We start from the raw sequence: 13,102 nt of genomic DNA on the forward strand, positions 1-13,102 counted from the left end.
TTCTTTCTTTCTTTCTTTCTTTCTTTCTTTCTTTCTTTCTTTCTTTCAAGCAACTCTTAAAAAAGAAATAAGGCAACTCTTGATTTTGGCTCAGTTCCTGATCTCACAGTTCATGAGACTGAGCCCCATGTTGGGCTCTGCCCCGACAGCATGGAGCCTGCTTGGGATTCTCTCTCTCTCCCTCTCTCTCTGCATTCCCCCGCCCCTCAAAAATAAATAAATAAACTTAAAAAAAAATAAAGGTGCCTGGAAGTCTCTTTTTCTTATTCTCCCACTTTTATCCTTCCCCTGTCTTGGGGAAGCTGCTTCAATCCTGCACTTACTCCCAATAGGTAAGTCCTGGGAGGTTTCACCCTGAGGTGGTGACAGTAGAACTTTACAGCCCTTCCGTGGTGTTCTCTTAAGTCTTTAGAGTCTTTTTTTTTTTTTTAAGTTTATTTATTTATTTTGAGAAGCGGGGAGGGGCAGAGAGAGAGAGGGAGAGAGAGAGAATCCCAAGCAGCCTCCATGCTGCCAGCTCAGAGCCCGACTTGGGGTTCAAACCCACAAACCATGAAATCATGACCTGAGCTGAAACCAAGAGTCTGATGCTTAACAGACTGAGTCACCCAGGTGCCCGGGTCTTTATAGTCTTTAGAGAAGCACACTTATTTATAAGACAAACTCTTCTATTGCTACCCTTAATCACTTCTCATAAATAGCTTTGATGCTTGTTATGATAAAAGATCCCTCCCTATCAGAGGTGAGGGTGAGGAGGAACAGAGCAGGCAAAGGGAGAGAGAACCCTATTCTAATATACACCATAGCTGTCCATAAGCCAGGACTTGGAACAGCCCTGGGTCAATATCCATTTGTTCTGAGACTTGTAAGGAGTGGACTGAGGAGTTGAATGATACATAAAGTCTGACTCTGAGTAGTGCCATGTTATGTGGAAGCATATGTAGGGTCAACTTTGTGGACAGTTGTATGTGATTGTAATGACGGAGCCTCCATCTACTTTACCAGTTTGTATACAAGGGCTTTCTTTTTAGGTGCTAGAACCAGACAAATGCTTATCTATAGTAAGTGTCCTTTCTGCCCTTTAAATTCTTAGGTTTTCTTTCCATATATTTCCATTAATATGCACACTTAGGTAGAGAAAGATTGTGTCTTATTTCTATGGAGTCATTTATATAATAGAAACTGAATTCAGACCATCTTATGAGGTATATAAATATGACCAGAGGCTTAAAAGTACTGGAAACATGTAATAAATGTAGTAAGTTATTTTTTGTTGTAGCAACATTATTTCAAATATAGATCCTACTGAGAGTGACTATGAGGATATATTAGTTAATATTTATAAATCTATTTAAGCTGCTCAGATAAATGGAAAATCTAAATAGTTATGGTCAGGAAGGCTGAAATGGGTTTGAACGTGGTGACCTAAAACTTTCATCCCTTGGCTTCTTTCCTCAGCATCTCCAGGCAAACACTGGCTCATTTGAAGCTTTTACCTTCAAGCTTTCAAAGAAAAGAGCTGAGATGTAAGTAAACAAAACGTATGTATTTCTTGAAATGTGTTTTATTTGACACTCAAAAGAAAAAAAAGTGTGATCATTAATTTGATGGTGATACCCAAGAAAAGGGTACTTTCTTCTGGGAGACAGGATACCATGGGGGTTGACAGTGAAGGTTCTGGAGCCAAACTCCCTTGGTTCACATCCCAGTTTTGCCACTTGTTAGCTGTGTGGCTTTAAGGAGGTCATGTAACCTCTCTGTGTTTCAATTTCCATCCTTTGATAGCTTGGCTATCTGGATGGCAATGTGCCAAATGGCATATTTCAAACACTTTATTGATTTTAAGCATATAACATATGTAAAGTGTGTAAGTAATGCTTTCCCAAGTCAGTATTCCCATCGGCAAGCTGCCATTAAACACTACTCCTCGCTACAATAAGGAGATCTACTGGAAAACCAGTGGCAGCTCACAGAATGGAAGAGAGGCAGGAGAGTCAAGTTTGGGAAAAGGGCAGAGTAAAGGACATCACGGAGGCAGGCAATGAGATCCACACCCAGGTCACTCCCAGGACTGGTCTGGGTCTTGGAGTTTCTCTGCCACTGGGATGCATCTAACCTCCAAACATTTCCTCCTGTTCTGACTGCTCCCAAACTTCAGAGTTGTGGCATTGAGGATATTTGGCTGAGTTTCTGGCATGGCTCTTTCTGCCCTTCTTCCTGCATTGTATCAGGAGTGAGTAAAAGATATATCTGACCCTCCTGGTTTCCATAATGGGAGGTGGCAGTGGAAAGCAGTCACTGGATTCTGTCCTCCTATCAAGATTAGGTAAAATGGAGTATTCTACCAGTAAGAACATGTGGTGCTTCACAAATCTTACAAATCTCTGCTTTCAGGTAAGACTTTAAATTCTCCTCAGTAGCTCCATGAGCCATAGCGTGGTGGTAATTGTTTAACAACTGGCTCTCTGGCCCTGATTTGTAACATCTGTACATTTCCAAGGGCAAACACTCCCACTGTGGCCAATTTCAGGCTACCCACATGACATCTGAACACAGCTGAAAAGAGATTTTCAGGGCACCTGGGTGGCTCAGTCAGTTGAGCGACTGACTTTGGCTCAGGTCATGATCTCAGTCTGTGAGTTTGAGTCCCACTTGGGGCTCTGTGCTGACAGCTGGGAGCCTGGAGCTTGCTTCGGATTCTGTGTCTCCGCGTCTCTCTCTCTGCCCCTCCCCTGCTCACACTCTCTCTCTCAAAAATAAAATAAAAACATAAAAAAAATTTTAAAAAGATGTACAGTAATATACTATTATATAATATTTCAGCCATACAGCTACAACAGATGTAAATAACCTCAAGTGCATAGAAAATAGTGAAATGTAGTAAAATAATTCAGAAGTAATTAGTTTTTATTTATGAGTATTTATTTATTTATTTTATTTTTTTTTAAAATTGTTTTTTCAAACGTTTATTTATTTTTGGGACAGAGAGAGACAGAGCATGAACGGGGGAGGGGCAGAAAGAGAGGGAGACACAGAATCAGAAACAGGCTCCAGGTTCTGAGCCATCAGCCCAGAGCCTGACGCGGGGCTCGAACTCACGAACCGCGAGATCGTGACCTGGCTGAAGTCGGACACTTAACCGACTGCGCCACCCAGGCGCCCCTATGAGTATTTATTTATGAGTATTCATTACCTTTGTTGTTAACATAATTTATAAGTTTATATGATTTTTTTGCTCTTTATTTTGTATTTATTTTGAGAGAGAGAGGGAGGGAGAGAGAGAATTCCAAGCAGGCTCTGCACTGTCTGTGCAGTGCCCAATTCTGGGCTTGAATCCACAGAGCGTGAGATCATGACCTGAGCTGAAATCAAGAGCTGGATGCTCTTGGACTGAGCCAACCAGGCACCCCTATATGATTTAATTTTTAACAATAGCTGTATTTTAACAAATGGCTTGCAAAATTTTTCCAAATAATTTATGAGCCAGCACACCACTGCCTATGAGATGGATTAATAATCAAGAGAGAGATTTCTTATATAGTACAATGCTTGGTGAGATGCCTAGGAGCTAGAAATTTTGCACAGTATATTTTTATACACTGGGAATCCTCAGCAACAGATTAATAATAGTATCTGACATTTATCTAGCAAACCACATTTTTATTCAACATCCTAATTTATTTTTTATCCTTACAACAAATCCAGGGAAAAGGTAAGCAAGGTATATTATAGGTGAGGGGACTGAGTCAGAGAACTGAAGTAACCTCTGACAGGTGGAGTAGAAACTAGATTTGGGTCCTCAAGACTACCAGTTCACAGCTTTTTCCATACCATCCTGTTTCTTTGAACCCTTGCCATCCCTGGAGTAGCCATTTATTACAGGCAGACTATTAAATAATCTGGAATGTGTATGTCAAGACTTATTCCCTGAATTCAGCCCAGGGGGCTCTCCTGTATCTTCACAAATAAAAAATGAAATAAGTCGGAGGCCCATAAAATGGACAATGACAACATGCTGCATTACCAGCTTTGATGGCAAGACTCCAAGATGGCCCCCGATGATCCTTACCCCTGATGTTCATGTCCTTGGACTCCTTCACTGTAAGCCTCACCTGTGTGACTAACAGGACATTACAGAAGTGTTGATATATGACTTCTTAAGCTAGCCACAAAGAGCTAGCCTTGTTCTCTTGGGCCACTTGCTATGGGAGAAGCCAGCACAGTGTTATAAGGACACACAAGCAGGCCTGTGGAGAAGTCCACATGGGAAAGAGCTGAGGCCTCTCACCAACAGCCAGCACTGTTCTGGTGATAAAAGTGAGCTACCTTGGAAGTGGATCCTCCAGTTCCGGACAAGCCTTCAGGTGACTGTGGCCTTGCCTGACATCTGACCCTAACCTCGTAAGAAACTCCAGGCCAGATCACCAAGCTAAGTGCTACCAAACTCTTAGCTCACAGAAACTATGAGAGAGAACCAATGTTTCTGTTGTCTTAAGGCATTGAGTTTTGGGGCAATTTGTTACACAGCTCTGGATAAACTGGATTTCTTTAAAAGCTACACCATATAGATTATGGGTGATCTTAACCAAATACAGATAGGTGTTAGGGACTTAAACGAACATTTCAAGTAATTGTTTATTGTTTCTGCTTTCCACCAAGGAAATTCAATTTCAAGTCAACATTCTGTGAAGCTTTGTACAATATAGCTTTTGAAATGCATTTTGTTGTTAATGCTTTTCTTTCCTTTTTTTTTTTTTTTAAGAGTTTCAGGCTCTACCTACTGAGCCAGCCAGTTACTCCTTTTTTTGTAATGTTTATAATGTTTGTTTATTTTTGGGAGAGGGTGGGGCGGGGGTGGGGGGGAGAGTTGGGGGTTAGAGAGAGAGGGAGAGGCAGAATCCCAAGCAGGCTCCAGGCTCTGAGCTGTCAGCACAGAGCCCAGCGCAGGGCTTGAACTCGGGAACCATGAGATTATGACCTAAACGGAAGTTGGAGGCTTAACCGACTGAGCCACCCAGGTGCCCCTGTTATTAATGCTTTTGTAAGTGGCCTGTTGTTGTCCATAGAAAAGAGCACTCTGGACTGAGTACGTGTGGGACTCTGAAGAGCAAGGCAGGTTGAACTGGAATTCACGCAGGCACCATGAAGTCATCTCACAGAAGGAAGTCATCTAATAGCCCTTTAGATCCCACCTTCACTGCTACCTTTAATTCTTTTGGGTTTCTGGGCCATGGCATGTTTTCCCTCTGGGAAAACCAGGACAGGGGGAAATATCCGGAAATCAATTAATTAGGAAGGGAGGGGACTAGGGACCCATTGGTTGATGGGGCTGGAAATCTTAAAATCATTTTAAAAACACCAGCCCCAACACCCTTTGGGAGACTGAGCCGTGACCTCTTCTCCTGGCGTCCCCGCCCGCTAAATTCGCTCCTAGAAAAATCCGCTCACGTCCCCAAGAGCGCAGGAGAGGATCTCAGTGAGGCGGGAGGCTCTCGTGCCTGCTGGGAGAGGCGGAGCTGGGATTAGCCAGCTCCTTGGCGCTTTTCCTCCGAACTGGGGGAGGCCGAGCACGGACCGAGAAGTAGGCGCCCAACGCCGGGCGCCCGTAAGGGGGCGGAGGAGACTCGGAGGTGGGAGAGCGGGTGGCAAGCCTGGTCCGCCAGCTGCTATCCGCGCCTAGCGCGCACAACCACCGAGCGTCGGTGCCTCCAGCATGGAGTGGGAGCTCAACTTTCTGCTCTACCTGGCGCTCTTTTTCTTCCTGCTCTTCTTACTTTTCCTCTTGCTCTTCGTGGTCATCAAGCAGCTGAAGAACTCTGTGGCCAGCACGGCTGGGGCGCTCCAGCCTGGGCGTCTCTCACTGCACCGGGAGCCTTGGGGCTTCTCCCGAGAGCAAGCGGTGTGACCCGTAAGGCGCGGGCACTAGCGGGAGGGCACGGAGCTGCGCGGGCGCCAGGCTGGGTCTTAGCCTCGACTCTCTGTCCGCGTGGCCACCCAGGTTCCAGTGCTAGGCTCCGTGGTAACGCTGGCAGGTTCGTTCGGAGGTGGAAGGGGCCTGCGGAGGGGCGAGTTTCTCGGCCCCTCGGGGAGGCTCTGGGCTGGAAGCACGCTCTGTTGCCAGGCACGGTGGGTGTATGGGGTGTGGGCTAGCGCTGTGCTCTTAGGAATGGACCCTCAGCTTTTCCGGGGTGGGGAGAGAGGGAGAAAGAGAGACGTTCAGCCTTTGGAGCCGGAATGGCTTTGGGCACCTGCAAGCTCTTCTTCCCAGTCCCACTGCATTTTAGCTTGTTCCCAAAGGATGGCAAGCTAAATCATTCGGATAATTCAGCCCAACCTTACATACCAAATTTGATTCCAAAAATCGAATGTCAACCTAAATGTCCAAATTATTTAGAGTACGGGCTTTGGGACAGGGAGCAGGAGGAAACAGTGCGCACTTGAAGTATGTCGAATACTGCTTTAAATATCTTTGCCCTTTGGTAGAGGCTAAATGGGGTTCGTCTGGCAGCGGCCTATCTTCCCCTATATCCTTGCTCCTCTCCTAGTCACCGACCCGGTTGATGGCTACAGAGTTGCCACACCGGGTGGGTTTAGAATCTGGAACAGCGGGACGGCGAGACTTAGAAGTCATTTGAGAGGTGCCTTGGGGTTGCTCTGGAGGGCCGGTGAAAAGAGGTACTGTTTACACGTTTTAGGGCAATAGGAAAAAGAGGACCGGAGGAGCAAGGATGTCTTTTCAGAATACGTGACTAGACCATTTGCGAGAAGATTGACCGGCAGCAATAAACTTCTCATTAATGTGCCCTAAGCACTCTCCAGGCAATGTCAGTTTGGGGAAATAAGAGTTTCATCTTCCAGATGCTTTTTGCTCGATATTTGCTGTCTCGAGTTCTGGAGTCCAGCTGCTGCCCTGGGTTGGTGCCTTGAAGGCGGCAACTGCAGCTCCGGTTGGTAATGGGAAACCCTTCACAGAGGGGACCTGAACAACCCGAGATGGACGTCTTCTGCCAATGGTAAGAGGGCACCGCCCCGGATGACACTTTGTCGGTGGTTACAGCTAAACTTCTGAAGACCCAGGGCCTGAAAAAGTGAGAGGTTAAGATGGAGGAAATGGGAGCAATGAAAGAACTCTGTCCCACTTAGAACTGATGAACTTCTATTAGAAGTGAGGAGCCAAACTGATTCCTAACTCAGGGCAAGAATCAGTGTCTATGTAGAGGAGCGTAGAAATTAGAATGGGATGTGAGGAGTGTTTGCAATTTTAATAAACATCCTACTCTTTTGGAAAACAGTGCAGGGGGTCTAGGAGTTGAAATATGTAATGCAGGTATCTTTTGTCTTCATAAGGGAAGATTTGGGTCAGTCACATTGAGGTGGGATAAGCTGTCCATGTCATGACTGAATTTTGAAAATATTTATTAATTTGAGGTAAAATGACCATGTAGAGAGGATAAAAACAACAAAATACTAAGTTTTGCCCAAGTTGATAATATGAAAGTAAAGCAGAAGACAATTACTTTGTTAATTCAAGGTAAGGAAAAATAGTCTCATGTAGGTAAACATAATTATGGGGAAAATTTTTTTTTATTGGCTGAGACATTCAGATACTTTCCCATATTTCTATTTCACTTTGCTTGAACAGACCTGTTGTTAATGAAGTATAGGTGTGTGTATGTATGTGTATATATATGCATATATTTCTCTCTATGTATAAATATATATAATTCTGTCTGTCTATCCATCCTTCTCTTTATCAGAGCTATAGTATGACTTCATTTGAATTTCCAGTTTGAATCCCAGAATCAACTGCAGTGACTCTATCTTGTATTTTAAACAATAGGTCTCTAATTGGTTGACACCTCCATAGTGGCATTTAACTATAGGGTTATATGGTTAATATGGACACTGAAGATGAGTGCAGGAGTAGTTAATTAGCAATTATACTTGTTTACAAGGTTGGAAAACAACCACTTCGTACTTTATTAATAACTGGAATGAAAATTATTTTAACCACCTCCTTGACTTCTTGATTTTGTAATCCTTTAATCTTCCTAGCAGTGCCACTGGTGTCCAGAGGTGTAAACGAGCCCTGACTCTTCTAGAGAGGAGACTCTGGAGAACTGAGGGTGAGTAGTGTGCTGCCATCCCAGGATTAATCTGTGTTGTGGTTCTACTGACTTTGTTTGGAAGGACATGAAAGGAATGGTTACTTTTCTATCTTGTGCCCAGTGCCATTTTATACCTTCCTTGTAATCTATTAATTACTAAGTTGCCATTTTAATAGGCAAAAAAAAAAAAAAAAAAAAGAACAAAAACCAAAAAAACTATTTATTCCTGTTACTCCATCACTGCCTGCCTGGAATGTGGCCCTAAACTCTGGGAATTAAGCCTCTTCACATTTGCTCCCAGAACTTGCAGCTGTTGTTCTCCTGCCTCACCCCTGCTTGGTTAGGCACTCTGCTTTTGAAACTTTGACACCTGTACTTGAACTGCCTTTTTCTATTCATTTATTCAATCATCATTTTTCCAAAACTCAACAAAGACTGACCTCCCAAATTAGAACTACTTCTGAACTCACTTTTTTTTCTATCTGTATGTATTCTTGATCTAATGCTCTAACACCCACAATGCTCTAGTTTCCCAGTTTGTACATGCTGGCTGCTCCATCCGCTGACCACATTCCGATCCTATCACTATCCCAAACTGATTTTCAAAGATGCTATGCATGTGGGTTAAACATTAAAACATTTGAAAAATAAGGAACATTTAAAATAACGGCTCATTATTCAAATGTAACTTGATTATAGAAGATTCTTATGTTCTATTTCAAATAGAAGGTATTTAGTGACTCTTCAGCCATGTTAGAAGCTGAGTTGAATTTCTTACATTATAAGGAAATGAGCCATAATTCAGTTATTATGAAATGTTAGTATTTTATGTCAGGTGTTCTTATTTCATTGTTGTGTCTAAATTTCAGTTGTTTAAAATGACTTCGAATTTTATTAGGGTAAATAATCTTGATTGTTTCACTGATTTCCAAACCTGTCGAGGCAGTGAATCAGCAGTTCCACTTGGAAAGATAACCATTTTAAGTTGAATGAGAATGACATCACACTCACACCTGCAAAATCTAAAATGTCTAATAAAGTAGACTCCTATATCTGAACTTCAATTTTAGGGCACAGCTGTACATGCAGGACTGATGCCATCTGGTGCAGTTCCACAGAATAAGAGAGAAAATTTACCCAGAGTGTGCCATGCACTGGCTTTTCTGGGAATGACAGGTTGCCAGGATTTGTTTTTGGTTCACTTGCAGGGGTGGAAACTTGGAACTAGGTGAGTTGTTTTACATGCAACATCCCCATTTATAGCTTGACATTTCATATTTCCAATTTTGTTTACAGTTTCAAAATAAGTGCAAAAGAGCTAATTTTTTAATGGCCCCAAATTTAAACATTGTATATAGTTAACCATTTAGGATAGTGGTAAATATTTACTTCTTCTAACTCATACCTGCTAATCTAATCCCATAGGGACGTTTAGAATACTAATGGTGCTAGTGCAATACATAGAAAGTATTTACAGAGTACTATACTTTGGTTTTAATTTTTATAACTACTCTGGGGCAGATGTACTTATTATAGCTAAAACCACAATTAAAATTCTGGGATCATTAGGAAATCACTGTCAGGTGTCTGTGTCACTTACAAGTGACAAATTGTGTCACTTACTCAATTTTTAACTAAAAATGGAGTTGCAGATCCTTGCAGTTGATTTTTGTTATTTGTTTGTTTTTTGTTTGTTTTCGTTTTGTTTTGTTTTGAATCAGTGAAATGAATTATCAACTCTACATTTCTTACTTTGTCCACACAAAATAAAGTTACAGATTAAATAATAATCTGGTTAATTATCTGAGTAGTTAGCATTTTACCACATAAGAATTTGGGTGATCAGAAGGGCTGACCTATGTTTAGAACAGTAGTTAGAATATAATAGGCATTCAGAAAAAACCTCCTGATGAATTCAGCTAAAAATCCTCTTGTTTTCCTTAGCAGCTATTTTATGTAATAAGCCTAATAATTTTCTTCCACTGTTGTGCTGTGTAGATGTGGATGGGCTGAAGTTAAAATTAAAATAAAAAAATAGTGTTTATTTATTTCTGAGAGAGACAGAGCTAGAGCACAAGTGGGCAAGCGGCAGAAAGAGAGAGAATTGAAAGCAGGCTCCGTGCCGTCAGTGCAACACACAATGCAGGGTTGGAACCAATGAACCGTGAGATCATGACCTGAGCCAAAGTCGGATACTCAACCCACTGAGCCACCCAAGTGCCCCTGAAGTTAAAATTTTTATACTTAACTTGATTTTTTTTATGACTCTCTGAAGTTACTTGAACTTTATTGAATATATATATGGATTCTTCTGGCAAGTTTTTGTTTTTTTTTAATTAAAAAAAAGGGAAGGGGCAAAGAGAGAGAGGGAGACATAGAATCTGAAGCAGGCTCCAGGCTCTGAGCTGTCAGCACAGAGCCTGATGCGGGGCTCGAACTCACAAACCCAGATCATGACCCGGCCGAAGTCGGATGTTTAACCGACTGAGCCACCAAAGCACCCCTTGGTTTTTTTGTTTTTGTTTTTTTGTTTTTTACATTAAGATGGAAATCTTGCTTTCCTATTGAGAACCAAGATGGATTGCTCTCTCGGTAATACAGTAGGAAGTTATTGGACTTAAGGGTAGCTTAAACAAAGTAGGGATTTTGTTTCGTTCTCATGTGACAAGGAGGTCGGGGGTAAACTATTGCTGGTGTTGGTTCAGCAGCTCACAGATGTCAGGGCCAAGGTGGCCCCTGAGGTTCCCTTGGCTTTTCCCATAGGTCCCAAGATGGTTGCTGCAGCCCCCCCCCAAGAAGATGAAGGAAGCTGAAAGAGGAAATGAGGCACACCATTTTGAGTCGGCTTCCTTTTAAAGAGCTTTCTCAGCAGCCCAGCAACTTTTACTTACATCTCATTGGCCAGACTGTGTTATATCTGCAAGGTTGCATGAGAAATGTAGTTTTTGTAGCTGGACATAAAACAGCCTTCAACAAAAAAATCTGAGGAAATCTAAGGAAAACGATGATTGTGGATCTTTGGGGAACAGAGTAGCAGTCTGTGCTCTGGCTACAAAATACGGTTGTAAAGGAGCATAACGTTTGAAACAGATCAAAACTGCAACTCCTTCACAACTAACAACACTCCAGGCAACACTGCTCTGCTCAGACAGTAAGCAGAGTGAAGACATGCTAGGTTTTTTCATGAAACACCTGCCAGGACTGGCTTTCACAATCAGCCATTGGCTTGCCCCACATCAGGATTTTCTAGAGGAGGACCCTGCGAACCTGTACGCTTCCTCCGTGGACATAATCTATGGAGGTTTGGAATGGGATAAAGAATATTCTACCTTGCTGCTTTCCCATCTGCTTCACGTATTCTAATTTTCCTTACAGATTTTTGGTGGAGTCTAGTTTTTGTTTGATCCCCTAAAAGGATCATCCCTTTCATATATAGGAGAAGGTAATCTATGTAAAGAAAGGCTACTTTACTCCCTTCTGTGACTCCACCACCAACCTAGGAATATCCTGGGAGAAGACTTGCTTCTCAAAGCTGCTTCCGTAATCAGCCTACATCCTGCCTAAGCAAAGGGAGAAGAAACACTTCCCACATCCAAGGCTGTCCAAAAGAACTTTCTGTGGTGACAGAAATGTTCTATATTTGCACTGTCCATTATGGTAGCCATTAGCCATGTGTAACTAGTGAACACTCGAAATGTGGCTAGTGTGACTGAGGAAGTAAATTTTAATTTTATTTAATTTTAAATAATTAAAATGTAAATAGCCATATGTGACTAGTGGCTATTGTATTGTACAGCTCCAGTATTCAACCTTCTTTTTCTTGTGTTTCACCAACCACCTGGGAGGGGTTTGGGCCAGTCATGTGTTTGGTGTTTCATGGTCTTCACTGTTCCACCTTGCCATTGAACTTGTCTCCCAGAGAAAAGGAAAAATGGTATCTTGGAACTAAATTCAAGATGTTAACTTGATATCTGCACATTGCACATATTTCTGTATAAATGCAGTGATCTCTTGGGAATAGGTCCTGTGATTGATTTTTGTGATAATTGGTGATGGAAAAATGGTGGTGATGGTCCATTTAGCATTCCTGGTGAACATTATGTGTTCCTAGTGAGGGTGAGTCAGCGGGAATTATTTTGTTCTGTTATGCTTAATTCTGTTTTACTTTATTTTTGTAGTATCGTGGCTGCTAAATGATTATTCCATGTATGTTTTTCAAACTACTTAGTGGTTTATATTTTTAAAAATATAAAAGGCTGTGAAATAAAAAAAAATAATTATATGTAACTCAGCTTTTTGTGTGTGTGAATTATTATTACGCATAATTTTTAAAGAGTTAGGGTGAGATTAATGGATAGAAGGAAGTATTTATTTTTATATCAGATTTCCTTTTTAGTGGGCATGTCTGTATGCCAATTAATGTTGTCCTTTTGAAATATTAAATAATATTTTCATTGTATTTGGAGTTTGGATAAAATACAAGGGTGGTGATGGTATTGGGGTAATTTTTTCCTCAAGTATCTGGTTCTTCTATACTGAGAATCACTTAGATTTTGTTTCTCTATTGTGCCTTCCTTGGGGTTATTTGTTTTTTTATTACTGAGTTATAGAAATGCTTGTTATTTCTAGACACTATTGAATTATGAGATGTATGCTTTACAGCAGTTTTCTCCTAGTTTGTGGCTAGCCTATTCATTTTTGTAGCGATGTCTTTAAAAGAGGTATTTTTAATTTTGAAGTTAGATTTAGCCACTTTTTCCTTTTATCTTTTTTATTTTCTCTGCCTTCTCTAAGAGACTTTTGCCTGTCTTTAGGTCACAAAAATATTGTCTTGTACTTTTTTTTCTAGCTTAGAAACTTTATAGTTTTAACTTTTAGGATGTCTATTATCCATCTCAAATTAATTTTTGTATACAGTATGAAGTAAGGATTAAGGTTCTTTTTAGGAGTGCCTGGGTGGCTCAGTCGGTTAAGCATCCAATTTCCGCTCAGGT

At 41.5% G+C, this 13,102-nt stretch overlaps 1 protein-coding gene and 1 long non-coding RNA gene across 3 annotated transcripts in view; both read left to right on the plus strand.

Moving 5' to 3' along the window:
• The window catches only part of LOC121030346 (uncharacterized), a 37,148-nt gene extending 32,430 nt beyond the window's left edge, over window positions 1-4,718 (plus strand). The window contains exons 3-4 of the long non-coding RNA XR_005790172.1: window positions 1,459-1,526; window positions 4,028-4,718. This is a non-coding gene — a long non-coding RNA (uncharacterized LOC121030346). The remainder of the gene's footprint in view (window positions 1-1,458; window positions 1,527-4,027) is intronic.
• Window positions 4,719-4,994: 276 nt separating this feature from the next.
• Window positions 4,995-12,399, plus strand: SMIM43 (small integral membrane protein 43). 2 transcript variants are annotated; one of them, XM_040474667.1, is made up of 4 exons: window positions 4,995-5,908; window positions 6,696-7,013; window positions 8,056-8,126; window positions 10,872-12,399. In XM_040474667.1, the coding sequence occupies exon 1, from the start codon at window positions 5,714-5,716 to the stop codon at window positions 5,903-5,905; it is 192 nt and encodes a 63-aa protein (XP_040330601.1). In that variant the 5' UTR covers window positions 4,995-5,713; the 3' UTR covers window positions 5,906-5,908; window positions 6,696-7,013; window positions 8,056-8,126; window positions 10,872-12,399. The 2 variants fall into 2 exon arrangements, with proteins under 2 accessions (XP_040330601.1, XP_040330599.1); XM_040474665.1 differs by having other exon boundaries at window positions 4,995-7,013.
• Window positions 12,400-13,102: the final 703 nt, after the last annotated feature.

The sequence above is a fragment of the Herpailurus yagouaroundi genome, unplaced genomic scaffold (genome assembly GCF_014898765.1).
Source record: "Herpailurus yagouaroundi ecotype Mexico unplaced genomic scaffold, PumYag 28, whole genome shotgun sequence".
Classification (NCBI taxonomy): domain Eukaryota; kingdom Metazoa; phylum Chordata; class Mammalia; order Carnivora; family Felidae; genus Herpailurus; species Herpailurus yagouaroundi.

Excerpts from the sequence above, each read along its gene's own strand:
- SMIM43 (XM_040474665.1), top strand. The coding sequence starts at position 5,714 with ATGGAGTGGGAGCTCAACTTTCTGCTCTACCTGGCGCTCTTTTTCTTC.